The sequence below is a fragment of the Sus scrofa genome, chromosome 17, assembly GCF_054392235.1.
Source record: "Sus scrofa isolate SSC_HxYL_T2T_F1_AM1 chromosome 17, Sscrofa_HxYL_maternal_Yorkshire_Landrace_v2.0, whole genome shotgun sequence".
NCBI classification, from domain to species: domain Eukaryota; kingdom Metazoa; phylum Chordata; class Mammalia; order Artiodactyla; family Suidae; genus Sus; species Sus scrofa.
This window is the reverse complement of record NC_139399.1, coordinates 43,306,275-43,332,625: the sequence shown is the minus strand read 5'-3', so window position 1 is coordinate 43,332,625 and position 26,351 is coordinate 43,306,275. Positions and strand designations below refer to the sequence as shown.

General features: G+C 50.8%; 1 protein-coding gene across 2 annotated transcripts in view; it reads right to left on the bottom strand.

The window, feature by feature from the left end:
* Positions 1–24,871, bottom strand: part of XKR7 (XK related 7) — a 30,371-nt gene extending 5,500 nt beyond the window's left edge. For both annotated transcript variants that reach the window (XM_003483935.5, XM_085003347.1), the window contains exons 1-2: positions 24,254–24,871; positions 1,103–1,305 (exon numbers count right to left, since the gene is read on the bottom strand). In XM_003483935.5, coding sequence (XP_003483983.2) covers positions 1,103–1,305; positions 24,254–24,840 — 790 coding nt within the window. In that variant the 5' untranslated portion in view covers positions 24,841–24,871. The remainder of the gene's footprint in view (positions 1–1,102; positions 1,306–24,253) is intronic.
* Positions 24,872–26,351: the final 1,480 nt, after the last annotated feature.

Sequence of the window (26,351 nt, the reverse complement as noted above, 5' to 3'; positions counted from 1 at the left end):
CAGGGCTGGGAGCATGAAGGGAGGGGGAAGGTGGGTGATTTTGGTCTCCGTTTGAGGGTCAGGTCCAGTCTCTAGTATGGGGCTGTTAGGGTTCCGGGGTCTCGGTGGGAGGGTGGGAAAATAAGGTCCAGGACTCTGGGAGTGAAAAAGGAGGCGAAGAGAGGGGTCACGATGAGGGCGGAGAGGAGCCAGAGGGGACTGTTAGAGGCTATAGGCCACCAGCATGAGGCCGGGGTGTGGAGAGGGCTGTCCAAGCTGAGCACAGCTAAGGGCGTGGCAAGAAAATTCCTGGTGGGAAGTTTCAACAGGGGCCCATCGCTTGCCCAGGGGACCTGAGAGATGCTAACAGTCTTCTGAAACACCGAGGGTGTGTCGGGCGGAGTCTGGGTGGGAGGAGTGTGGGTGCTCCAGGGAGACTGGGCACGGGCTTTTTCTTCTGACATTGAGGGGTTGGCCCGGATGGTTGGAGTTAGAGGAAGGGGCAAGGTGGGTGGGTGGGGCGAGCGAGTGGGGATCAGGACAAAGCCTGGGAGGAGTCCCTAGGGGGCTGAAGAGCAGCAAGGGGTCTTCTGGAAACTAGGGGTGACTGAGGAGGTCCGTGAGGCAGAGGGGTCTCCAGGAGATGAAGGCTGGGATGGGGACAGTCCGAGGAAAGAAGCCGGCAGGGAACTTCCCTGTGGGTCCAAAGTGTGGCGATGGGGTCAAGGGTCTCTTTGTACTTGGTGGAAGTGGGGTCTGGTCTGCCCTGGCAGTGGGGAAGGGAGGAGGGCAGGAGGGGGTGGTGCGCAGGGGGGCCTGAGAGGAGGCAAGGCTGGGGGCACAGGTGTTGCCTAACACTGAGGGTAAGTGGGCCACTGGAGGGGAGATGGGGGTCTCCAGAGGCCTGGAGGATGGTGAGAGTGGAAGGGCTGGCGCCTCCAAAACCTGGACAGTGACTGGGCCGCGAGTGGGGGTGGTGGGAAGAGGGGGAGGTGGACAGGGCCTCCCCACGGAAGCTTAAGCCCTGGAAATAGACAAGTGGGGCCCTGCAAACCCTGCAATGGGAGAGCCCTGGGGGGCGGGGCTCCGGGCAGCAGGGGCGGGGCGGAGGGGCGGGGCTCACCGGGCAGCAGGTCGGGCACGCCGCCGCGGTGCACCATGAGGCTAAGCTGCAGCACCAGCTGCGGCGCGCTGCGCAGGAAGGTCTCCAGCAGGCGCAGCATGCTCACGTCGGCGCTCTCGAACAGCATCCGCCAGTAGAAGTGGCGCCGCAGCCGCTCCCCGCGCCAGCGGCTCTGCAGCCCCAGGTACATGGCACGCAGGTACCTGCGGAAGGACGCGATGCTTAGATGCTCGCGCTCGTCCCCCTTGCCACCTCCCAACCAGCCCCTCCTGACCGCAAAGCGCCTGGGTGCAGGTAGCCCTGGGAAAATCACTTAACGCGCTCAACCTGTTTCCTCCGCTGTAAAATGGATACATGGAAAGGACCACCTCATGGGGCTGTTGTCGGGCAGCTCGCAATGGGCTCACCAGCTTAAAGCACTGGCACAAAGTAAGCCTTTCCTGCAACATTATTGTCATCATTATTGCATGGCAGATCAGGGTCTTGCTTTCTTTGCAAGGTTCTTAGCATCTTACCCAGAGCTTACAGGAGCCCTATTATTATCCCCACTTTATAGATGAGGAAACTGAGACTCAGAGAGCTATGTCACTTGCCCAAGGTCATGCAGCTTGGAAGCCATGGAATCAGGATTCTGACCCAGGTGGGCTGGTCTCGGGCCCACACCCCGACTGTTAGACAGCACTGTCTCTCGCTGTAAGCCATTAAGAATTTGCCCACACAGTTTCCTTCAGGCACTGTCTCTGGTGCTAGCCCCCAGTCCTGTGGCCACCAGTAGCTTCCCAGCCTTTTTCCCCAACCCCACCTCTGAGTGCCCAGTTTTCCCCATTGGGAAGCTGCTCAGGGATCCCCAGGCATTTGAGACTTTGCTGCTTGCTTCCTCTGGTGCCGCTTCTTCCAACAAACTTCACAGTTCCAGCTGCTTTGCACACATCAGATTTGAGCTCACGAGGCTCGCCCTCACTGCTAAGCTGTTGCACCTGCTGTTCCTCCTGCCTGGAACTCCCTGCCCTGCCTTCCAACCCCAGCTCAGTCCCAAACTCGGATAGCTCTTGCTTTTCTTCCGAGGCTCAGCTTTTAAATATGACTTCTTCCAGGTCGCCTCTGCTGACCCCCTTCCACCTGGGGTAGGGGCCTCTTCCTGGCTTCCCTCCCAGCACTTGTCACAGTGGATTGTAACTGCCTGGTTATGCATCCATCTCCCCCAGACTGTGAGCCCCATGAGGAGGACCAGGTTATCTTGCTAACGGCTCTACTCTCAGTTCTTACCACACAGTAGTTGCTGATCCATGTTGGCTGCATGAATGCATGTGTGCATGATTGCAGGTTTGTTGCACTGAGGGGAACTCTGGTGACCTTATAGGAGCTATGAAAGGGATCCTGAAGTCCTGAGTTCAATTCCTGACTTTGCTTCTAATCTACTCTGTGATTTCAAGCAAGACCCTCTCTGAACCCTAGTGATTCCTCCTAAAGTGGTTGTGAGGACTAAACAGATAAGATATTTTGCAATTATAAAATGCAGTGCCCATTAGGGTGACAAAAGACCTGTCCACACAGACCTCTGCCTGGTTCCATGCCCAGCAGCAGCTCTGCTTCTGACTGTTGCAGCCAGAGACCTTGGCTCCCAACCTCCAAATTCTCTGATGCAAGGGACAGGCATGCCCTTTGCTGAAACCAGAGAGGACGCCTCTAGAAGTCATATCCCCCAGAACCAGGGGAGAAAATCCCACCAGATTCAGTGACCTTATTGCCTGAACCCAAGATCGAAGAGCCAGAGTTTCCATTGCGGCACAGTGGGTTACGAACCCAACAAGTATCCATGAGGGTGTGGGTTTGATCCCTGGACTCACTTAGTGGGTTAAAGATCCCATGTTGCTATGCCCTGTGGTGTAGGTCACAGGTGCAGCTCAGATCCCACATTGCTGTGGCTGTGGCATAGACCAGCAGCTGCAGCTCCAATTTGACCCCTAGCCTGGGAACGTCCATATGCTGTGGTTTTGGCCCTAAAAGAGCAAACGAACAAACAAACAAAAAAAAACTGGGGAACCAGGAATTGGGGGATCTATTCCTAGATGTGAAGTGCTGGCATTGCCAGGATTTTGTCTGGGGACTAACTGTATTCAGCTATGTGTAGCCAACCCAAGGGTGGAACCACAGTGCTCTCTGGAATTTGTGCTCAGCTGATACCCAGAGTTTCCCCAAATGACCATTATCCTAGCTTAGCCATGGTGTGGCCCGCTCTGGGCCTCAGTTTCTCTCTCTGCCAACAAGAGGGATGGGCTTGATGACTCTGGAGATCGTTTCAGAGCTAATGTTCTGGGACCCAAACTATCCCCCCAAAACATGGCCAGAAACATCTCATTTAGGGCTCTTCCTCCCATCCCTGGGTCTTCCCAGCACCAATCGGTGGTTTAGACACACCATCAGCATGACACAGTATGGGACTGACAGCCAAGATGAGGAAGAGGGCTGTTCTCTCAAAAGCCTACCCAAGAACTACAAAGGCCCCTTGGTCTAACTCTTCCATCCAGTGCTGGAACCCCTGCAACAGTTCCCAGCTCCGTGCATTCACACCTCTCACATACTTCCCGGAACAGGGAGACCCAAACTCCTGAGGCAGGGCCTTTAGCTTCCAAGCATCTCCAGGGCCAAATTGAGTTTCTTTTGGTGAGCAGAAATTTATCTCCCTGTGACTTCTATATTCTGGGCCCCTGCCTCCTTGCCATGTAAGGATCTCTGCAGCTAGAATCATTCATTCGTGTATCAAACGTATCCTGACCACTTGCTATGTACCAGACCCTGGGCCCTTAAGGACCTCACAGTCCCATGGGAGAGAGACAAGATAAGAGCTGAAACAGATGCTCCAAGACGCTGTGGAACCCAGAGAAGAGATGGATAGTTTTAGCTGGGGGAGTGGGTCAGGGAAGACTTCCTGGAGGAAGAAACATCTGTTCTCCATTTTAAAGCATGGGTGGCCATTTGACCAAAAAAGCATATGAGAAGATGCTCAACATCACTAATTATTAGAGAAATGCAAGTCAAAACTACTGTCAGGTACCACCTTACACCAGCCAGAATGGCCATCATCAAAAAGTCTATCTATAAACAATAAAGGCTGCAGAAGGTGTAGAGAAAAGGGAACCCTCTTATGCTGTTGGTAGGAATGTAAATTGGTGCAACCACTATGGAAATCAGTACGGAGGTACCTCAAAAAACTAAAAATAGAACTGCCATACAATCCAGTGATCTCACTCCTGGGCATTTATCTGGAGAAAACCATAATTCAAAAAGATATATGCACCCCAATGTTCATTGCAGCACTATTTACAATAGCCAAGACATGGAAGCCACCTAAATGTCCATTAACAAAGGAATAGATAAAGAAAGTGTGGTGAATACATACAATGGAATATTACTCAGCCATAAAAAGAATGAAACAATGCCATTTGCAACAATATGGATGGACCTAGAAACTATGATACTAAGAGAAGTTAGTCACTGAAAGACAAACATCATATGATATCCACTAATATGTGTAATCTTAAAAAAAAAGGGGGGGATACAAATGAACTTATTTGCAGAACAGGAAAAGACTCGCAGACATTGAAAAACTAATGGTTACCAAAGGTGGGGGGAGGTGGGAGGGACGGACGCCGGAAGGGGGCCTTGGGACTGGCGTATATATGCGCCCTGAGGTATGTGGGATGATTGGCCAATGGGGACCTGCTCTATAGCACAGGGAACTCGACCCCATATTTTATGATAATCTATGTGGGAAAAGAATCTGAAAGAGAACGGATATGTGTATCGGTATGACCGGCCTACTTTGTCGCACAGCAGAAATTATCACATCCTGGTAAACCAACTCTCCTTCATTGAAACGTGAAATAAAATAAAGCATGGTGGCCATCTGAAGGCAAAGAAGCGGAAGGGCCTTCCAGGTGAAAGACCCAGCTGAGGCGAAGGCGTAGGGGCGTGAGAGAGAACATGGCTTTTTTGGGGGATGGCCAGCGTTTTGCTGGGCCTGGAAGGGAGGATTTTCCTAGGCAAGGGCATTGGAAGACGAGAATGGTGAAGGGCATCACGTCGTGGATGGAAGAGCTCATATTTTATTCTGAATCTGAATTCTGTCCCAGAATCAGGGGTGATATGATAAGCTCGGTGGCGTAGAAAACTCGCTCTGGAGGCTGGCTTGGAGGAAGGCCAGGTGTGGCCGGGGTTTGGTCCAGGCCTGAAATGACAGGGCTGAACTAAGGCAGGAGGGCACAGAGGAGGGGCTGAGCGCAGAGCTGGAGAAGCCAGAAGTGGGGGCGATCAGGGGAGAGACGGAGCCGGCCCCCAGAGCTTCTCAGGGCTCAGGATACCGACCACCTGTCCCAGCCCCCACCTCGCCCCTCCCATTCCCTTCCCCAGGCTCATGGCTCCGGCTTTGAACAGGAAGGAGAGAGCAGCTGGTCCAACGTGAAGGGGCCTGGGGAGTTGGGGGAGGGCAACACCCTGGAAGTTTCTCTCAGGCTGGAAGACCATCTGTTTCCTGGCCTGGGTCAGCATGAGGGAGGCCCCGGCCCGGCCAGCATCCATCACCACCTGACAGGCTGTCTGCCCACCTCCCCGCCCACTCCTGCCCCCTCCTGTGCCAGCTCCCAATGTCCCACGCCCCAGCTAAGTGCAGACAAAGGCCTCACCCAGCCCAAGGCCGCTGCGGGCTCGAGCAAGGGAAGGGGAGGGGATAAAAGAAGACTTCTGAGACCCAAGAACACGGGGTCAGCGGGGAGCATGGAAAGACCATGGTGCATTCTGAGGATGAAAGGAGACAGGGCTTCGGTTCAGCCTCATTCTGCCCCTTTTGGCAACAGGACCCCAACTCGTGGCTCTCCCTGCCAGCCGGCACTAAATGCTCACTGCCAAGGACCGGCGAGGTTTTCATGAGCCTAGGAAAATGTTTGAGGCCTGGAAAAAAAAAAATTGGCTCTAAAACACAGGGAAAAACTGCAGAATCAAAAATTAATAAATGTTTAATTAAATGTCTGCAAAATAGAACATGATATCAGCCAGTCAACTGCAATTTGGCTTTTATCTGGTTATGTATAATTTACATTCGATGTTTGATATGACTGCATTTTAATATGCTGGATAGATGTGGGGCCCACAGAGGTCTTAAAGCAACTCTGCCCAGGACATAGAACCTAATTTCCCGGGGCCTCAGTTTTACCTTCTCTGAAAAGGGACTAGCTCTTGCCCCCCTGCCTACATCACAGCCACTGAGGGCAGGGGCAGGAGGCAAGGCGGCAATGTGCTGCGCTGATGGGTTTGCTTCCCAGCCCTGCCCGGATGCTGTGTGGCCTTGGTAATCTCTCTGCCTCTCTGAGCCTCATTTTCTCCATTGTGCGCATTTCTAAACTGCAGAGGGAGGTGTATGAAGTGAGGGGCCCACATGCTGGGTGGGGGCCTCTGGCTCCTTCTGATCACCAAGCAGCCTCTCTCTCTGTTTTTCTTTTCTTTTTAGGACCTCGCCCACGGTATATGGAGGTTCCCCGGCTCGGGGTTGAATCGGAACTGTAGCTGCCAGCCTACATCACAAACACAGCAACGTGGGACCTGAGCCACGTCTGCGACCTACACCACAGCTCACGGCAACGCCGGATCCTTAACCCACTGAGCAAGTCCAGGGATGGAACCCACATCCTCACAGACATATGTCAAGTTCTTGCTGAGCCACAACAGGAACTCCATCTCTCTCTTTTGACTGAAATATAGTTGATATAGTAGCAGCTTCCCTTAAACCTCCTCCAGGAAGCCCACCTGATTCTACTCTATTTGAAAGGGAGTTAGAAGAAATTGATTTTCACTGTCAATGGGACTGAAACCACCCACAGAGAAGGATGCGTCATCTCAGGGAAAGGAATCCAGCCTTGGGGTGGATTCTGCAGTCTGTCCATTCTCCCCACTGTCACCACTCTGGTCCAGGCCAGAGTCATCTTCTGCCTTCTCGGTGAGCACCCTGCGCCCACTCCTGCCCCACTGTAGTCCACTCCTCATGGGGCAACCAGTGGGATATGCTCAAAACTGATCATGTCATTCCCTGTCTCAGAATCTCCAAAGGGCCTCCCATCTCCGTTGGAATAAAACCTGAGTATCTCGCCTTGGCTTGCAGGCCCTACACAGTCTGGCCGCACCTGTTTCTCTCCCCTTATCTCAAACTCTCCGTGCAAACTCAAAACATCTCTGTCTCACTTATCCCACTTTTATCCCTAATCCGGATGCCCGGGAGGTTCCCGGAACCCAGCTGAACTTGTTCCTGAATCCAGACTTCTGCACTTGCTCCCTGCTCTGCCTGGAACAGCCCTTCCGTGGATCATCTCATGGCTCCCACGTCACCTTTTCAGAGAAGTCTCCCAGGCCACCATCCCCCGTCAGCACCTCCACCCTGGCTAAATCACTCCCATCTCTCATACCGCAGTCTTCTACTTTCATAACATATGCTATGAAACAATCTTATTAATTTACACATTTATTTTCTGTTTTGCTGCTGGGCTCACTGAGGGTTGGGACCGCATCTATCTTGCTCACCACTGTGTCCCCAGCATCAGTACTTGAGGTAGGCACTCAATAAATTAAAAAGAATTTTTCTTCTTTTTACAGCCACATTTGCAACATTTGGAAGTTCCCAGGCGAGGGGTCAAATCAGAGCTGCAGCTGCCAGCCTACACCACAACCACAGCAACGTGGGATCCGAGCCACATCTGCAACCTACACCACAGCTTGCAGCAATGCCAGTGCCTTAACCCACTATGGATCGAACCCGACACTATGTCAGATTCTTAACCCACTGAGCCACAGTGGGAAATCCAATAAATGTTTGTTGATTGAATGAATGTGAGTGTTTGCCTGTCTCCCTCCTGACCTTGAAGGCCCTGGGGCTTCTCAGCCTGAGTTTGCATAGAGCCAGGACATCTGTCCTTCCTCCTTCGGGAAGGCTTCCCTGATGCTCCTCAGCCTCCTTGGCCTCCCCAACTCTGACACCACCCAGCCTTAAACTGCCTAAAGGAAGTATGAGCCAGAACCTAACAGCTTCTACCACCCCTTTACCGGGCAGGAAACAAAGGTGCTCAGAAGTCTATTTTGGATCTAATTTGCTGACTCCTGGTCTTGGGCTTGGAGAAGAAGCCTGTCTGGGAGGAAACTGGAGTAGATAAATGTATATTGTTGAGGCTGGGGCTGGGAGCAAAACAACCGAGCCTAGAGGAGAGGGATGACAGCCGTGAGGGTGTGGAATCCTTCCGCTCAAGGATCCAAAAAAGTTGTCTCCTCTGGACCCCACTGCCCCCGAGAGCAGGCACTGGGCAAGAGATGGACGGAGCTCGTTCCCTTCTCCCCAGGCCTGGTTGCCTTTGTGACCCAGAGACCTCCAGCATCCCCCAGGGGTGGGGGGCGGGCTCCTCTCTAACAGGCAGAAGGAAGGGAAAAGAATGAGGAGATCTTGCATCCCTGAGAAGCCAGGAAGCTTCAGGGCCCAGCATCTGGTTCACCCTGTTCTTTGTTGCCCCAAGTCTTGGTAGCAGTCAGGGTTGCTGGCCTTGGCCTTAGCCTCCATGAGGCTAGTCAGCCTGGACCTGTCTCTTTGTGGATCCTCAGATCCTCGGTCATTGTCTCTGGCTGTTGCTCAGCTCAGCCTGTCCTTGTGTCTGTCCCTTGAATGCAGTGCCAGCCTCTTTATGTATTTGTTCCTCCCTTACTGTCAGTCAGTCCATCTATTTGTCTGTCAATCAGTGTCACCCTGGGACCCTGGGTCAGTCCTCCTGTCTGTCCTTGGACTATGGGTCACAGTGGCTCTCGGATACTCTGTCCATCTCTCAGTCAGCCTGACCTTAGGATCCCGGGTTAGCCTGTCTGTCTGCTCTTAGAGGTCAGGAATGTCAGTCTGTCCCCTTGGATACCGGGTCTGCTTTTCTGTCTTCCCGGCTATCTTTTGGGTACAGCCTGTTGGTCTGTCCGTCTTTCAGTCCCTCGGCTGCTTGGTCCATTTGCTGGTCTGTTGCTCAGCTCGTGGCTCGCGTGACTGCCAGTTTTCCGGCCGCCCTCCCTTGCCTGCTCCTCTTCTCCCGACTCCGGGGCTCTCTTTGTCTGTCTGTGTCTCTCACATCCTCGGCTGCTCCATCTGTCGATCTCGGTGTTTCCGAGTATGTGTTCTCGTCCCTCTCCACTCCCCCTCACAGCTCTGGGCCAAAAACACAGCAGCTTCCAGCGGCTCCCCCACTCCCGCTCCATCCAGGAACCATCCCCACCCCCCGGCCCCCCATGGCCAGCTTTCTGGTCTCCATTGTGGACCAGGCTTGCAGGCTCTGGAGGATGACCAGACAGGGCTGAGGGGAAGGAGCTGGAACACGATACCCATTGAGCCCCTAGTGCTCTGTTAGTCTATAGGGGGATAGTGTGCAGGCATTGACAATAGCTCACATTTACTGAGCGCCAACTGTACGACAGGCTGCGCTAATAAGCCTTTGTATACATGTTATACATTCCTCACAGCAAACCTTTAAGGTGGGTGCTATTATTATCCTTATTTTGCCGATGAAGAAACTGAGACCCAGATAGGGACTTGTATAAAGTCACACAGCCAGACCTAGGGCTTAGACCCGGCTCTCCATGGGTCCCGGCACCAGCCAAAGTGCTTTGGTTGCCTGGAGGGCATGCAGAGGGCTGCCCGGGAGGACCCATGTGGGATGGGGCCAGACCTAAAAGCTTGTCCTGGAATGACATGGGTCTGGGGACAACGGGGGGAGGGGTGACAGTAGTAGATGCACAGTCAGGAGACCCAGGCTCGAGGCCTTCACTGGATGTTCTGGGACAATCCAACCCTTCTGTGGGCTTTAGTCCTCCTACAAAATAGGCCCAAGTGACCTGGTTCTTGCCTCCCCCGAGGAGATTTCATCAGGCCCAACTCCCCACCCATCCGATTCTGATAACATGAAGGTCCAACGGCTGTGTCCTGAACCCAAGGTCTTCTCTCCGCTCCTGGGTCATCCCTCTGGTCCAAGCCACCCACCTCCAAGCAGTGGCAGCCTCCGTCCCCCTTGATCACCTTCCCTCCATCCTTGCCCTCTTAGACTCTGTTCTTCACAGGGCAGCCTGCAGGCTCCTGTAAAATCCTAGATCAGGCCATGTCACGCCCCACCACCCTTAGAATAAAATCCTCACCATGACCTTTGGGGCCCAGTGCAGTCTAGCCTCTAGGACCTCATCCCCCTCCTCCCTCCCCCTCTCCCCTGTCTCCAGCTACACTGGTCTTGCTTCTTCCAAAACACCCCTAAGCTTTTTCCAGCCTCAGGGCCTTGGCCTGGAAAGGCTTTAGCTGGCAAATTTTCATTTCTTCCATCTCAGCTCATGTCACCTCCTCAGAGAGGCCTTCCCAGATCCCCCTTGACTCCATCCCAAAGCACTTCTACCCAGGCCTCTGGCCCCTTTCTGCCAGGTTGCCTTATTTTCTTTTCTTAATAACACCTGTGATAATCAGAAATGACCTCGTTTACTCACCTACCTATTTATTGTCTGTCTAAAGCCCATGAGTGTGGGTGCCATGTCTGTCTCGTTCTCTGTTATGCCCTTTGTGCCTGGCTCATAATTATTGTTCAATATATATTTGGTTCCTGAATGAGTGAATAAATGAAGACTGTGAATGTCCTTTATAAGCGCCTCAAGTGAAGACTGTCAAGTGCAGGGGGAAAGAACCAGCCTTGGGCATCAGATTCTGGCACCATGATTTACTGTCTGCGGAGTCTTGGGTAAGGTGCTTCTTGCCCTGAACTCCTCAGCTCCATGCCCGCCTCAGGGGGTAGCTGTGAAATCAGAAAGTGGTGATATGGATAAAATGCCCAGCCCCAGTGCAGGACACTCAACCCATAAGGGGTTTATGAAATTCACAGGCTCAGAGGTCCCAACAGGAAGAGGAGGTCTTGTAGTTTCCAGTTTAGTTTCTGGCAGGGCTGAGACCTCCTCCTCACTTGGCTTTCCCTGATGCTCATTGAATCTATCCAAGTTCACAGGGAAAGGTCCTCTTTGGGGTCTTTTTCCTCCCCCAGTAAATAACTGCCACTCATCAAAGACCTTTGCCAAACTCCTCACAGTAGCCCTGTGAGGTTTCCCGGGGATGATCCCCATTTACCAGGTGAGGAAACCGAGTCTTAGAAAAGAGGAGGTTCACTTCACCTTGATTCACCCAACATTTATTTATTTATTTATTTATTTGGGGGGCCACACCTGTGGCACATGGAGGTTCCCAGACTAGGGGTTGAATTGGAGCTACAGCTGCCAGCCTACGTCATAGCCACAGCAATGCCAGATCCGAGCCATGTCTGTGACCTACACCACAGTTCACGGCAACGCCAGATCCTTAACCCACTGAGCGAGGCCAGGGATCGAACCTGTGTCCTCATGGATACTAGTCGGATTCGTTACTGCTGAGCCACAACAGGAACTCCTCACCCAGCATTTCTGAGTACCTCCTGCGTGCCAGGAACTGTGCTAAAATGCTGGTGGGCACCATGATGAGTGAGGCAGACCCAGCCCACCTGGCACTGTCTAGTGGGGGACCTGGACATGAATAAAATTGTCCTATGAACTTGAAATTAGAGACATTCTGTGGGTTCCAGACATGCTCCAACAGGCTTCTGTGCTCCAGCACCGAGGAAGGCAGTATTATGGGAGAAGAGCCCAGCTGGAGAAAGGCGTGGCAATGTGGAAAGACTTTCTGAAGAGGTGGCTACTGAACCATGATCTGAAGCGGCTGCAGGAGTTAACCCGATGAAGGGGAGGGAAGGAAGCTTCTGGCAGCGGCACAACGTGGGCAAAGTTTCTGAGTTGGGGAGGAGCAGTAAGTGGTCAGAATGGCTATAGCTCTAGAAAAGGAGGGGAGAAAGCAAGGGATGAGGTGGGCCGTGGTGAAGCATTTGGTCTTTATCTGAAGGGTGGTAGGGAGCCATAGAAAGGCGAGAGCGTGTGGGATGGCGCATCTGCATTTTAGGGCGTGTATCCTGGCTCTAGGGAACAGACTGGAGAGAGGCAGGGGTGGAGGGTAGGAGACCAGTTTACCAGGTGAGAGTGAGGATGGCCAGGACAGAAGGGATGGACCCTAGAGACATTTAGCAGGCATTTGGAGATGTGACCTGTCCGAGGTCAACAGCCAGAAGCATCTGAATGGCATCTCAGATTGAGAATGGCCGACTCTCCCATTTCACCACAGGGCACAGATCAAGCTGAGCTGGGCCCTGGGGACCCAGATGCAGTCTGTGAGCTCACTGGGAAATGTTGGGCCTCGAATTATACAGCTCCTTCACCTGCAATGTGGCCAAGGCAGCTCTTGGGGAGAGTGGCCCTGAGGCCCCCTCCCCATCTGTCCATCCCTTCATGCTGAGCCATCCTGCAAGGATGCAAAATGAGACCTTCCTGGAGTTGGCAGCCAAATGAGTCATAAATGTCAGTAAAGGATGTGATTTTACACGTTTGGCTCCCATTTCGTGTGGGGCTGTCTCCTTCCTCCTTAGCAGCCCCCCACAGAGTCACAGCACTTTTTTTTTTTTCTTTCTGCTGGGCAAAGCCAAACATTTCCCTGCCACTAATTTTAGGCTCTGGCTGAAAAGCTGAGACCCTCTCCCTACCCGCCCACTGCCACCAGCTCCCAGCCAGTATTCCTCTCTTCGCCCAATGGGGAAGCAGGCAGCTCCTCCCCAGCAAAGCATTTGGGACCGCGTTCCTGCCTCTTTATGCCCTTCACTTATGAGTGCAGCCAAATCTCCCTCCCTCTCTGGGTCTCACTTTCCCCATCTGTGAAATGGGTGCAGAGCAGAGACTAAAACTCAAGACTCCGTACTCTAGCCCAAGGTTCTTTTTCCCCCGCACCCCATTCCTTTCTTTCTTTTCCTGACATCGCTGTTTGGAGTTGGGATGGCATGAGCCCATGAGGGAGAGGGAGAGAGGTCCTAGTCTCCTGGTGGCATCTGAAGGTGCTTGAAGATCAAAGCAGGAGAAAGTACCACTTCTACTTGTCTCTGGTTCGTACGATCCAGGTGGTAGAGGAGCCTAGCTGATATTCTGAGGGACTCTGAGGAATGGTGGAAGGGTGCCCTGTCTACAAAAGCAGCTGTCCCTCACCTCCAACTGATTGGTGCCATAGGTGAGCCAAGTGTGGATGGAATTTCAATTTTTCAAGAAGAGCTGGAAATTAGAATATTTATTAAAAAAACAAAACAAGACAAGAAACCCTCCACAATTTGGAAATGTTGGCAACTAGTTTTAAAAACACCCTATGAATTTAAAAGAAATTGTTGCTTCTTTTTTAGGTGTGATAACTGTATTACATACTTTAGTTATATTTTTAAAAAGTCTATGTCTGTCTGTCTGTCTATCTATCTATCTATCTATCTACTTATCTATCTACGGCTGTGCCCATGGCATATGGAAGTTTCCCAGGCAGGGATCAAATCCAAGACAGAGCTGTAACCTATACCACAGCTGTAGCCACAATAGATTCTAACCCACTATGCCAAGCTGGGGATTGAACCTGTGACTCAGCAGCAACCTGAGCCACTGCAGAGAACCCTGGATCCTTAACCCACTGCACCACAGCTAGAACTCCAAAAGTCTATCTTTTTAGAGATATGCTTAAGTATTTATGGATGCAATGATTTGGCATCTGAAATTTGCTTCAAAATAACATGGAAGGGAAAGAAATGGGATGGGGTCTGGACCTATGCTCTCCAGTACCTCTGTGTCCTACATTAGCCACATATGGTTATTTAAATTCAAATGAATGAAAATTAGATAAAATTTAAAATTCACTTCCTCAGGTGCACTAGACATATTTCAAATGCTCAGTAGTCATGTGTGGCTAGTAGCTACTGCATTGGACAGTAAAGAGATAAAGCATTCCCATCACTGCAGAAAGTTCTATTAAATGGTGCTGGCCCAGCTAAAACAAGGTTGGCCAGGATTGATCATTCTTGGAGCAGAACCATGGTATTTGGGGGATCATCATCCTATTCTCTCGGCTTTTGTGTATTTAACTTTTCTCTGTAATTAAAAGCTCTACTGGAGTTCCCTTGTGGCACAGTGGGTCAAGGATTGGGCATTGTCACTGCAGTAGCTCAGGTTGCTGCTGTGACACAGAATTGATTCCTGGCCCAGGAACTTCTGCATGCTATGGGCATGGCCAAAAAAATTTTATTTTCGTTAAACACTGGGGAAAAACAATTGAGTGAGCCAAACAAACGCATCCTCAGGCTGGATTTGCCCATGGGCCACTGATTTGCAACCTGTGGTCTGTCAGTTAAAGCATCACAAAGCCTCCAAGTTAGAACTAGAGACTCTTAAAAGTGTGAAGGGCTTTAGAGATGATCTAGTTTATCCTTCAAACTGAAGGCAAGAGGCTCTGCTACAGCTTTCCTGCGAAAGTCAGCCACTTTTGTCTGCCTGAGCCTGGTGATGCGAAGTTCACGTCCTCGGGGGCAGCCTGCTCTGTTTACGGGCAACTTGATTTTTGGGGTGATCTTCCTTCTTATCAAACAGCTTCTGCTTCCCTTTCACTTTGGGTCATCACCTATCCTCATGCTGCCTCCGGAGTCCCAGGATAAGTCTCCTTCCTTGACAGGGGGTCCGCGAGTGAGGGCTAGTGGGCATTAGGACCGTTCATGCCCTTCTTGCATCCCATAGCTCTTTGCTAAGCAAGTAAGAGGGGCTGCTACTTGGGCCAGTGATCTTTAGTAGTAAATATTTTCTGAGTGTAAAGTATGTGAAAGCCCTGTGCATTGACATCATCTCGAGACAGCTTTATAAGAATCTTAAGTGGAGGAGACGATCACTCTCCCCATTTCACAGAGGCAACTAGAGTGCCAGCTGGTAAAGAACTTGCCTAGGGTCACAAAGCCAAGAAGGCATGAAGCCATGGGCGTACCAGTGGCCCGAGCACTCAGCTGCTCTTCTCTCTCGTCTAAGTCCTGGGAAAACGCATCCAGGAGTCTTAAGCCCACAAATGGACTTTCCTGGTAACCGAACCCTAGGCAATGAAGTGTCTTGGTCAAGGTTCTTATTTCAAAGATTCTGTTCAGTTCACATGAACATTTATTGAGCACCGACTGCCTACAAGGAACTTGACTTCCTCCATCTCCTAAGTCAGGCACACCTGCATCCTCCTGGGAATTCAGCCCAGGGTTGTTCCCACTATATCTTGAACAAATACATGTGCGTTTGTCTATCAACCGTTTGGAGTGCTGTGCATGTGGGCCTAAGCAGACCTCAGCGCTGTGTCCGCAGCAGTGAAGGGCTCCGATAGGGCCTTAGAATCCCCGTCCCACATCAGCCACAGATGCAAAGCCTGCTTCGACAGACTTCATGTTCTAAGATCCTCACCAAACCTGGCTGGGTACAAGGCTGTCAACAGCAACAGAGGGTCTGCTCTGGGCCAGTCACTGTGGGGGACAGAGAGAAGAATGAACAAGACCTCAACTCCCCAGGGCTTGTAATCTGGTAGGAAAACCAGCCAGATGGGCAGATGATCACAAGAGTATGATCAGGACTTGGGGCTGAGGAAGGATGAGTAATTGTGCCTTGGGGGGTGGGGGTGGGGGGAGTTGATGCCTGAGAGGAGGAACCCAGAATGTTAACAGTGGGTACATTATATGAAAATAAAATTTAAAAAACACTTTGCTGACTTCTCCTCCTCTTCCCAAAGCAATGCATGATTGATCGTTTTGTAAGAATACACTTAACTAGCAGAAGGCAGTAGTGCTTGGTGGTTACACAAGTGGGCTTGGGTGCCCTGATTGCAAGGCTTCGAATACTGGCTTTGCTACTTATGTGCTGGGAGGCTGTCACCTCTTTGCGCCTCAATTTCCACATCTGTAACATGGGCTAATAATGCAAGCTAACACTAATCGAGGACTTATATATAATGTATTGAGTACTGTGCAAATGTTCTGTGTATTAATTCAGTATGCCTTTGCAATGGCCACTTGTATGGCGATGCTGTTATCCCATTTCACAGATGAGGAAACTGAGGCTCAGAACGGTTAAAGGACTTGCCCAAGGTCACATAGCTTATAAGTGGCAGAGCCAAAGTTTGGGTTCCATAGTCCTCGTTCTTCACTACCACACTCCCTACCTTACAGGATTAGAGTAAAGAGGCATGATGGAATATGTCTCTATCAATAGTACCTATAATTTTCTGACTTTTTAGAAACAGGTATACTTGTTTATAAAGTGTTTAGAGGTAACATGTACACATGCATTTCTTGGTTAATTAGAAACCAGAGTCAAATCTTCATGGGATACAAGAAAGATCTAATTAGTCAGGGAAAATCTCCCCTCACCCCACTTCTCCACCTCCAGAGATAATGAGCAGAGGGGAGTCAGGGCTGTACCTGTGGCATATGGAAGTTCCCAGACTGGGGGTCAGATCAGAGGAGCAGCGGCTGGCCTATATACCACAGCCAGAGCAACGCCAGATTCAAGTCTGCGACCTGCACCACAGGTCACAGCAATACCGGATCCTTAACCCACTGAGTGGGGCCAGGGATCAAAGCCGCGTCCTCATGAATACTAGTTGGGTTCGTTACCACTGAGCCAACACAGGAACTCCTGTAGCTCCTTTTTAAACAGACAAAACAACCAAGTGATTTCCACTTTAGAGTAGAAATGACAAAAACTTGTCTGATTGAGAGAATGGGAAGTGGGGTCTGAGGGGCAGAAGGTGGCACATACTGGATTTGTTCAGAGAAAGCTTCTCTTAAGAGATGGCATTTGAGCTCGGCCTTGGAGGATGTGCAGAATTTTGCCGGGAGGAGATTGGGGGTGGGTGTTGTTGGAGGAAAGACTGTAGGCAGCTGCTCGGAGGCATGAAGGAAAGGAGCTTGCAGTTTATTTGGGGGGTGGGGGTGGCAGGCAGAGCTGTGAGGAGACAAAAGGGCAGAAGGTAAGGGCTAAAGCCTTAAGACCCCCACGGGGGGCGGGGTGTGGGCAGAGGAGAGCCAGGCCTGGCCATCTCTCTCTGGCTGCAGAGTGGCAGGGTCTGCTCTGAGCTTTAGAACTAAGTTCGGGCTGCAGGTGGAGGCAGGATGGGGTGGAGTTGGTGGGGGGACAATTGGAGGTTGATAGGATTTCCCAAGGGAGGAATTGCGAGGCCCTAACAAAGGCAGAGCGGTGAATGGAGAGGCCAGAGTAGATCCCAACCCATCTTTCTTCCTTCCCTTAGGGACCTTCGACACAGCTGCCGGGGGTTCAAAGCCATTTCCTGGCAGCGCTCCCTCCTCCCCTCGGGGCTTCTCCTGTGTGGTCTTTATAGATCAAACAGGGGACGCTGGGCCCAACTGCCGCCGCTGTGTCTGTTAGGAGCTGGTCTAATGGCCTGTTGCTGCCAGCTGGGAAGGGAGAAGAGGGCGGTGAGGTGGAGAGCACGTCCTGGAGAGGGGTGTCCTGGGAGGTGGGTGGTGAAGCTGGACTGGAACAACCCTGCAAGGTCAGAGCAGGGAGGGACGTGGTGGATAGTCACCCAGTTCAGGGGTCGTAAACATGTTTCAGCTGTGGGATTGTCAAAACCAGATCTTAGACCCGTAACCAACATTTCAAAAAAGAGAAACTCAAGATACGCAGGTTGAAATGATGGTTGGAGATGAAACGTAGTTTGAAAGCCACGAGGAACCCAACTCCTGACCTGTTTCACAAGTAATAATACAAATAGTAATGGCTACTGAGAATTGAGACTTTCCATGTTCCAGGCACTATGCTAAACTCTCTCCATTCTTTAGTTTACCCCTCTCTCAAGCCACATGGGATAGGTGCTATTATTAAGAATGTCCAATTTGCAGATGAGAACCTTAAAGCACAGATGAGTTATGCCATCTGCCCCAAATGACAGAAATGGCAGACACAAGATAAAAAATTCAGGGAATGAATTCTTTTTTAAAAAAATTTTTTGGCTGCACCTGCAAAAATATTTGGAAGTTCCAAGGCCAGAGATCAAGGCTGTGCCACAGCAGCAATAGCCCCTGCAGTGACAATGCCAGATCCTTAACCCACGGCACCCCAAGAGATCTCCCAAGGGTGTGAGTTTTTCACCATTAACTGTCTGGCCCCAGTGGGGAAACTGACCAAAGGAGAAAAGCTATCCTGCCTGCTCTGCCTGAAACAGAGCCCTACCCCTCTGCTACTACCTTGGTCCAGCACCATCTTCTCTCACCTGGATCATTGAGCAGCCTCTTCGTGGCTCTCCAGGGTTTCTCTGACCTTTCTCCTGTCTATTTTCCATCCAGAAGACAGAGTGCACTTAACAGAAATTAAGACCCTGTTCCTCTTCTGCTCAAATCCTCTTGGGCTTCCCACTGCACACAGGGTCAAAGCGCAAACCCTCCCTGTGGCCTGTGAGGCCCTGAGTCCTCTGACCTCAGGCGGCCTGTCTACCATCATCTCCTCCACTCTCCCTGCTGTTCTGGGCTTTTGCCACAAGGGCCCTCTTGCTTTGCTCTGTCCCTGCGCCTGAAACACCCTTCCCAACACATCCACACAGCTCGCTCTCACCCAGTGCAGCCCTCTGCCCACATGCCCTCCTCAACAGCCTGATCTCAAAGCGTCACACCCTCCCCTGTTTCACTTCATTTTCGTGCTCACCACCTTCAGACCCATTATATTTTATATTGGGCATTATATGTATATTTTATATTAGGTAATACATATTATGTTTTATTGTTCATTTATTGGTTTTCTCCACTAGACTCTTGAGCTCCATGAGGTCAGGGACTTTGTCTTATTCACCACCCCATTCCCAGCACTTAGTACAGTGCCCGGTATGCAGCAGGTGCTCCATATATTTGTGGAATGACTATAGATTAAGTGCATAGCTACCCTGTCCCTAGGAGTTCAGGGCCCTTTGAGGCCTTCTTGTCCTCCTACTCCCATTCAGGCCACCTGCTCAGTGGACCAACCTCTTTCCACAGGGAACAAAGCCCAGGCTGATGGCACTGATCACTGTCAGTGGTGCTGAATACTTAACAATGGGACCAGCCCTTTGCTAAACCCTTGATGTATTGTCTTGTGAAACCTCAAAACAACCCAAGAGGTGATACCGTTAGGGTCTGTAGCTTACAAGGGTTGAGACTCAGGCACAGAGAGATTATGTGGCTTGTCAGGATCACATATAGAAAACAGCAGGGCCAGAATTTGAATTGAGGACATTTGAATCTAGAGTCCATGCTATTAACCACGCAGAGAACAGAGCTCTGCAGAGAGGAGACCTGGGAGTCTGATGCTCACACCAAAAAGGTCACTCATTCATTTCAGAACTTCTCTTGAGTACGGGGCTTGTGAGGAGGCAGAGAGGGTAGAGCTGGGGCCTAGACATAGAGGAGGTATTAGAGAGAGGGCTTTCAAAGCCCTGTTTGCCTCCCTCCTTCTCCTGCCCACCCCCATCTTGGGGTCCCCAGATCCTGACAGCCTGGGAGGAAACCCATGCCAGATCATCTCCCACTAATTGGCTTAACAAGCCATGCTTATCTAGGCAAAGCTGGGGCCCAGTGAATTTAAGATTAGGGAAAGCAGGATTCATGGCTTACTGCTCTGCTGCCCACGGGGTCAGAGGAGACAGGGTTAGGACTTTAATTGGCTTAACAGCCCTTGGTGGCTTAATGGCTTGGGCCGGGGGGCAGGGGTGGGGAGGGTTGCTAAGCAGAAAGGGATGAAAACACAGGTTGGTGTCCAGCCCATGGCCAGCTTTGTATGGAACACACCAAACGATCTGTGTGTTCTTTTGGGGATCCATCTGTCTCTATATGGGACCACTGTTCTGGGGTCCTCTAAGGCATCCATTGCCATGGTGCTAGGGATAACCATGGGCTTGGGAATTGGACAAGGGTGGGCTGACACCTCACCTCTCCCCTCCTTCTTCAATGGGTGATTTTGGACAAGTTACTTGACTCCTCCAAGCCTCACTTTCTTGTCTGATAAGTGGGTGTAACTACTACCAGAGGGAAGGTTTCAGGGTAAAAGAAGATCACGTGCCTGCAGCACCTCACATGGGGCCTGCTGGGACATGGACATTGTCTGTGAATTCCTTCCTCTCCTTTCTTGCCTGAAAGCCCCATTTTTTTTTTTTTTTTTTTGGTCTTTTTGCTATTTCTTTGGGCTGCTCCCACGGCATATCGAGGTTCCCAGGCTAGGGGGTGAATCGGAGCTGTAGCCCCCGGCCTACACCAGAGCCACAGCAACGCGGGATCCGAGTCGCGTCTGCAACCTACACCACAGCTCACGGCAACGCCGGATCGTTAACCCACTGAGCAAGGGCAGGGACCGAACCCGCAACCTCATGGTTCCTAGTCGGATTCATTAACCACTGTGCCACGATGGGAACTCCATGGCCCCATTTTGAATTTAAAACAATAACAGGGGAGTTCCCGTCGTGGCGCAGTGGTTAACGAATCCGACTAGGAACCATGAGGTTGCGGGTTCGGTCCCTGCCCTTGCTCAGTGGGTTAACGATCCGGCGTTGCCGTGAGCTGTGGTGTAGGTTGCAGACGCGACTCGGATCCCGCGTTGCTGTGGCTCTGGCGTAGGCCAGTGGCTGCAGCTCCGATTCAACCCCTAGCCTGGGAACCTCCATATGCCGCGGGAGCGGCCCAAGAAATAGCAACAACAACAACAAAAAGACAAAAGACAAAAAAAAAAATAATAAATAAATAAATAAAATAAAACAATAACAGCTATCTCACAGGGTTGTTTAGGAACAAAATAAGAAACGACCTTAATCAATAGTGAGGAGCTGGACAGAGATTACAAAGAGGATGGGTCCACATATGTGTAGTCTTTGGTTGACACTATTTTTTGAAAAACTTTAATTAAAAGTTGATTGCTGGCAGAATTTACAAAAAGCATCCCAATTTCCCACTTGAGAAATCAAGACCTGATAATACCTGGTCCCCAATTTCTCGTGGTACCATCGGCTGGAGATGGGTAATAGCTTCCTCTTCTCTAGGACACTGCTGGCCCCATACAGTCCTCTTCTCTGGACACTGCTGGCCCCATATGGTCCTCTTGTCTGCCACCCATGTGCTGATACAGGTCTGGGTTACCTGGCAGCTCAAAGTATTCAGGCTTTTGATTCCTCCTCAAAGCATGAGAGGTTGAAAGATATCTTTATGACTCAAACTAATTTATTCAGAATTGGGGGCGTGGGATCAGGAGGTGAATGGCCAGTCTCCTAGCTCCGATCCTATAGGGCTTGGACACATATCTTCTTCCTCATTATCACAGTTCCACTCTCCAGAACACCTGCACCAAGTCCTGCTGTACAGCGAACCTGTTCTTTGTGGGAACCTTTCACATGGTAAGCAAACATGTTGTGCCAACATTGCTTAGCTTCTAGGAATACAAACCCTGGTGGCTTCTTGTCTGGATTTTCCTCCATTTAGCTAGAATCTCAGTCATTTTAGAATCCAAATCTTTTGGGATAGGGGCCTAGGAGCTTTAATTCTGATAACTAGACCCAGAGTCAAAATTCCAGGAAAGGGAAGGCTTTAAGCTTGATGAATATTTTCATTTCACATACAGGGTAACTGAGGCCCAGAGATGGGATGAGCCTCTCCCAAGGTCACCTAGCAAGCTAGTTACAAACCCAGATGAAGTCTCCTGATCCCACCCCACCCCCAATCCAGCACTTTCCCCACAATATACACTGTCTCCTCATCCTTATCCACATAGTTCAACTCCCTCCCCCTCCTTTCCCGGTCTTATCTCAGTTCAGCAGAAGCCCTGGCTTTCTATCATTCTGGAATCTTGGGATCTCAGACTCATAATTCTTTGAGCTTAGGGGACACTTTAGTGGCAGATTTGCAGGGTAGATAAATTGAACTTGGGCTTTGAAGGCAGAGTCTTGAGTCCTAGAACATTTACTCCCTAGTCCTGTGACCTTGGGCAAGGATGTCCCCTTTCTGAGCCTCCATTCCTTCATCTGTTAGGTTGTAATGATAATACAAACACATCATAGGATTATTAGGAGGAATATAGGATATAAAACAGGTAAAAAGGCAACTAATAGGCTAGTACAAAGTGGGTACTTAATAAAACAATCATTATAGAACTGTAAATTAGGGCTCTTGTGCCCCCAATGCCTAAGTGAAAGAGTCCAGATGTGATCAAAGAGAACGGAACTGGACAAACTGAAGCACATATATCCTGTCTAAATTGTTTCAGTCCTGATATTGCTAAATGCCTTTTTTCCCCTGAGAGAAACTAGGACTCTGGATTTTTTAAATACTATACAAGCCATACAAAACACTTCTGTAGGCCTAGTTCAACCCAAGAGCCATTAGTTTATCATCCCTGCAAAATCATCTCATCCTAACCCCCTCACTTTACAAATGGAGTGGAAATCACTAGCCCTTTTAACTAAGAAACCATGGAGCTCAGTGGGCCCCCAGCCATCTGCAACCACTCCCCTGAGACTCCCACCCCTATCCCATGGTCATTTTTCCTCTGTTTGAGGGAAATTCAGTTTATGTTCAAGAAACAAGTATTCATTTGTTTTAAGGGGAGAAGGGGATTTTGAGATAGCCAGTGAGTCAAGGGGCAGCTGGCCCACTTTAGGTTGAAGGGAAAAGGGGATGAAGTTTGGCTACCAAGAATAGGAAGTTACCATTTCAGAACCTAAAAATATCTTTCACCATCTGTCCACTTGGGCACAGAATGATAAATGCAGATTAGTTCCTGGATGTAGACATGAATATTTTTATGTGTCAAGCTAATAATAATAACACCGCCTTGTGTGGATAGAACTCCACCCACATTTTCCCCCAGGGCAAGCTAAATGGAATATACACACCATCCAGGCAAGGCATAGATGGGGAAACCAAGGCAGAGAGAGATTTGGCAACACAGTAAGGGTGACACAGCAAGTGAGCAGCTGGGACAAACCCTAGGAGTCCTATTTCCAACCCTCAGCCCAGAACTGAATCTTCTGAGTTAAGCAGAATGTGTTAACAAGTAGCAGAGTAAATATAACAACAGCAAGAATTACCCTTTACTCTATAGTGACTTTGACTTTTTCCATGCTTTCCCCACATCCGTGATAATCATGATAATTGATTGCATTCCTAAAATATGTTGCAGTCTGCAGGGCCTTTACAAACACCTTCTCGCATCTGACCATCCCAATATATAAGAAAATGTGATGATAGATCAATGAGATGAGAGTAGTAGGGAATCTCCCTCATTTCACAGGCAAGGAAACTGAAGCTTGGGGGCAGGAGGGGTTTGCCTAAGATCACATAGTAGGTGAGTTCATTTTATCAGTGCACAGTTGGGCCTAAGCTATTCAAAAGGAACCCTAGGTTCAGAATTCCCCCTCTCTCCAATTATCTCAGCTCAGCTCAGCAAGCACCCTCAGTCCTGGGAGAGGAAGAAGCTTAAGCAGTGGGCTGCTTGTACAAAGATTCAGTATGGTCTTACTGTCCTGAGATGAAAAGACAGCTAGTGGCCATCTAATCTCAGATGCATGATCCCAAATCCCCATGGCCCTGTTTCTTTGGGATGAGGGGGGACACTGGGGAAGTCCTAGGAAACAGAAGGAGATACACACATTTTCAGCTGGGTCCAGCACATCCTTTCCCAAAAAGTCCAAAAAGTTGGGCAGGATATTCATCTAGCTTTCTCAAACTCTATGCTTCTCCTGGGAGGTTAGGGTTGGACTGCAATCCAGACTGAAAATCTTTGAGAGCAAGGAAGGACTTCTGATATCTTTCCTAAGCCCAGACTCAGCACTCAGCTAAAGATGAGTGCGATAGGGCTGGGGGGAACCCTGGTGCCCTGTTCCAAGCTTCACATTCATCTCCCTAGGCCCCCCTCATTCACACATCCTTGAGGATCTCTTTCTTTTTCTTCTTGCTCCATTCCCTCTTCCTTCAATGGCCAGATCAAAGAGGTTGATACTGAGGTTGGTCAGAGTTAGAGGGAAGAGGTCAGGGAGGGGCTAGAAGAACAGAAATCAGAGCTGCATTAGGGTGGGGTGGGGCAGAGGTCAGGACACGAGGGGCCTGGAGAGGTCAGAGCAGGGCTGGGGCGGCAGGAAGCTTCTCACCACCCCAGCTCCACAGACTCAGTTCTCTCCACCTGAGCTTCTCCTACCTCCAGACCTGGCCGAGCTGCAGGAGGTGAACGAGGGTCTGCAGCAGCCAGACGCAGAGGCGGCAGCAGCGGCGGCGGTAGGTACTGGCCGAAGAGGGCGCGGGTCGGGGGCCCAGCTCCTGGCTGCCTTCTTTGGTCCTGAAGGCGATGGCACTGTCCTTGGTGCTGATGATGGGCCCGCCGGCGCCGCTGTCCTTGGTGCTGACGGCGGGTCCCGGGGCCCCTGCGGACTCGGTGTAGTCGTAGACGAACCAGCGGAAACTGAGCAGTTGCACGACAAGCGAGGGCAGGAGCACGAATAGTAACGTGAGGCCGAAGTAGGTGGGCTGACCCTGCAGGTAGTAGGAGGCCGCCAGCCACAGGTCCGTGGCGCCGTCGGAGAAGAACACGAGCAGCGCGCACAGCACCCAGCAGCAGTCCCGCAGCTCGTAGCGCGGCCCCGGGCCTCCCGCCTCGGTCACCCCGGGACCCCCGGTTGCCGCCGCCGCCGCCTCCCCGCGCCCGCCCGCACTGCCCCGGGCTCCTCCGGCCGCCCCCTCCGGCCCCGGGCCGGCCGCGGCCGCCGCTCCATCCGACTTCGCGGCCATGTTGGCGGAGCAGGAGGCGGGGAGCGACTTCCGGGCGGCGGAGGGGGTGGGGTGCGGAGTTGGGAGGACCCTGTGCGGGCGGCTCCCGCCTCCTCCTCTTCTTCCTTCTCTTCTTCCTCCTCCCCACTACTTCAATTATTCATTCCCCTCGGCGCCGCCCCCTTCCTTCCCCCACCCAGCCTGGGCTGAGGCCCGATGGGGGCACCCCCACGGGGAATGGAGAGGGGGGAGGGAGGGCGGGAGAGCATCCCAGGTCACCCTCTCCTTCCTTCCTCAGGCGTGGGGCCCCAGCCACATGCTTTCTGCCTGTCAGCCCCCCACCCCACTCCACTTCCTCCTTTTATCTTTTTCTTCACCGTCCCCCTCTCTATCCTCCCCTCTTGCATTTATTTCCTCTGTTTACCTTCGTTCGTCTGGATCTGAGAAGGGTGGGGAACCAGAAGTAAGAGGCTTTTTAGGCGGGCACCCCAGTAACTCATTAGCAATCCCTCCACTGCTAATAGGCTACTTCCCAAAGTGTTCACATATCATGGTTCCATCCCTTTCTTTGATCTTGGGAGGTCTCTTTTCTTATTATCTTTTTCTTACTGCTTTGAAGCTGAGTAAACTGCAGCTCTGAGAGTTGCTGTCTCTTTCCACTCTCCCCTTTCCCTCCCTCAGGGACAGCCTTCATCTGGCCACAACCCTAGCAGAATAAAGGCAGGGAAGAGGGCAACATCAGAGGGAAAGTGATGAGAGAAAAAAAACTAGGTGGAGGGAAGAGCAAGTGCAAAGGCCTGGAGGCCCGAGACTGTTTTCCTGAGGGCATGTTTTCCGGAATGTCTGGATTTCAGATCCAGTGAAATAGAAAGCTAGGAAAGATGGGGACTGGAGCCTTCTGAGGGCTGAGATCCTAAAGGGCTCTTTATCCAGGAAGCAATGGGGAACTATTGCAGAATTTGAGCAGGGGAGTAATGTAACCAAATCAGGATTTGGAGAGAAGATTCTGCAACTAGAGGAGAGAAGTGCTCACAGGGAAGCAGCCTGGAGGTGGAGAGACCAAAGAGAGAGAGTAATCCAGGTAGGGTCACTCATACATCCTGGGTATCCCCAGCTTACCACCCCACCTCACCCCCTTTTGCTCAGATTGAATGTGTCAGGGCTTTTATGATACAAACACTCTGTTTGCTCAGGACAGTTCTGAGCACTGTATATTTACTAAATCATTTTATACTCGCAAATTGTGAGGTAGTTCATGTTTTCCTCCCATTTTACAGATGAAGAAACTGAGTCACAGAGAAGTTAATTTATTTATTCAGCATCACATAGTAAGTGCTAGAGTCAGGTTCAAACTCATCACCTGGCTCCAGAATAAGCTTTTCTTTCTTTCTTTCTTTCTTTCTTTCTTTCTTTTTTTTTTTTTTTTTTGCATTTTTAGGGCTGCACCCATGGCACATGTAGGTTCCCAGGCTAGGGGTCGAATTGGGACTGTAGCTGCTGGCCTACACCCAATAGATACTCTATAAAAATAC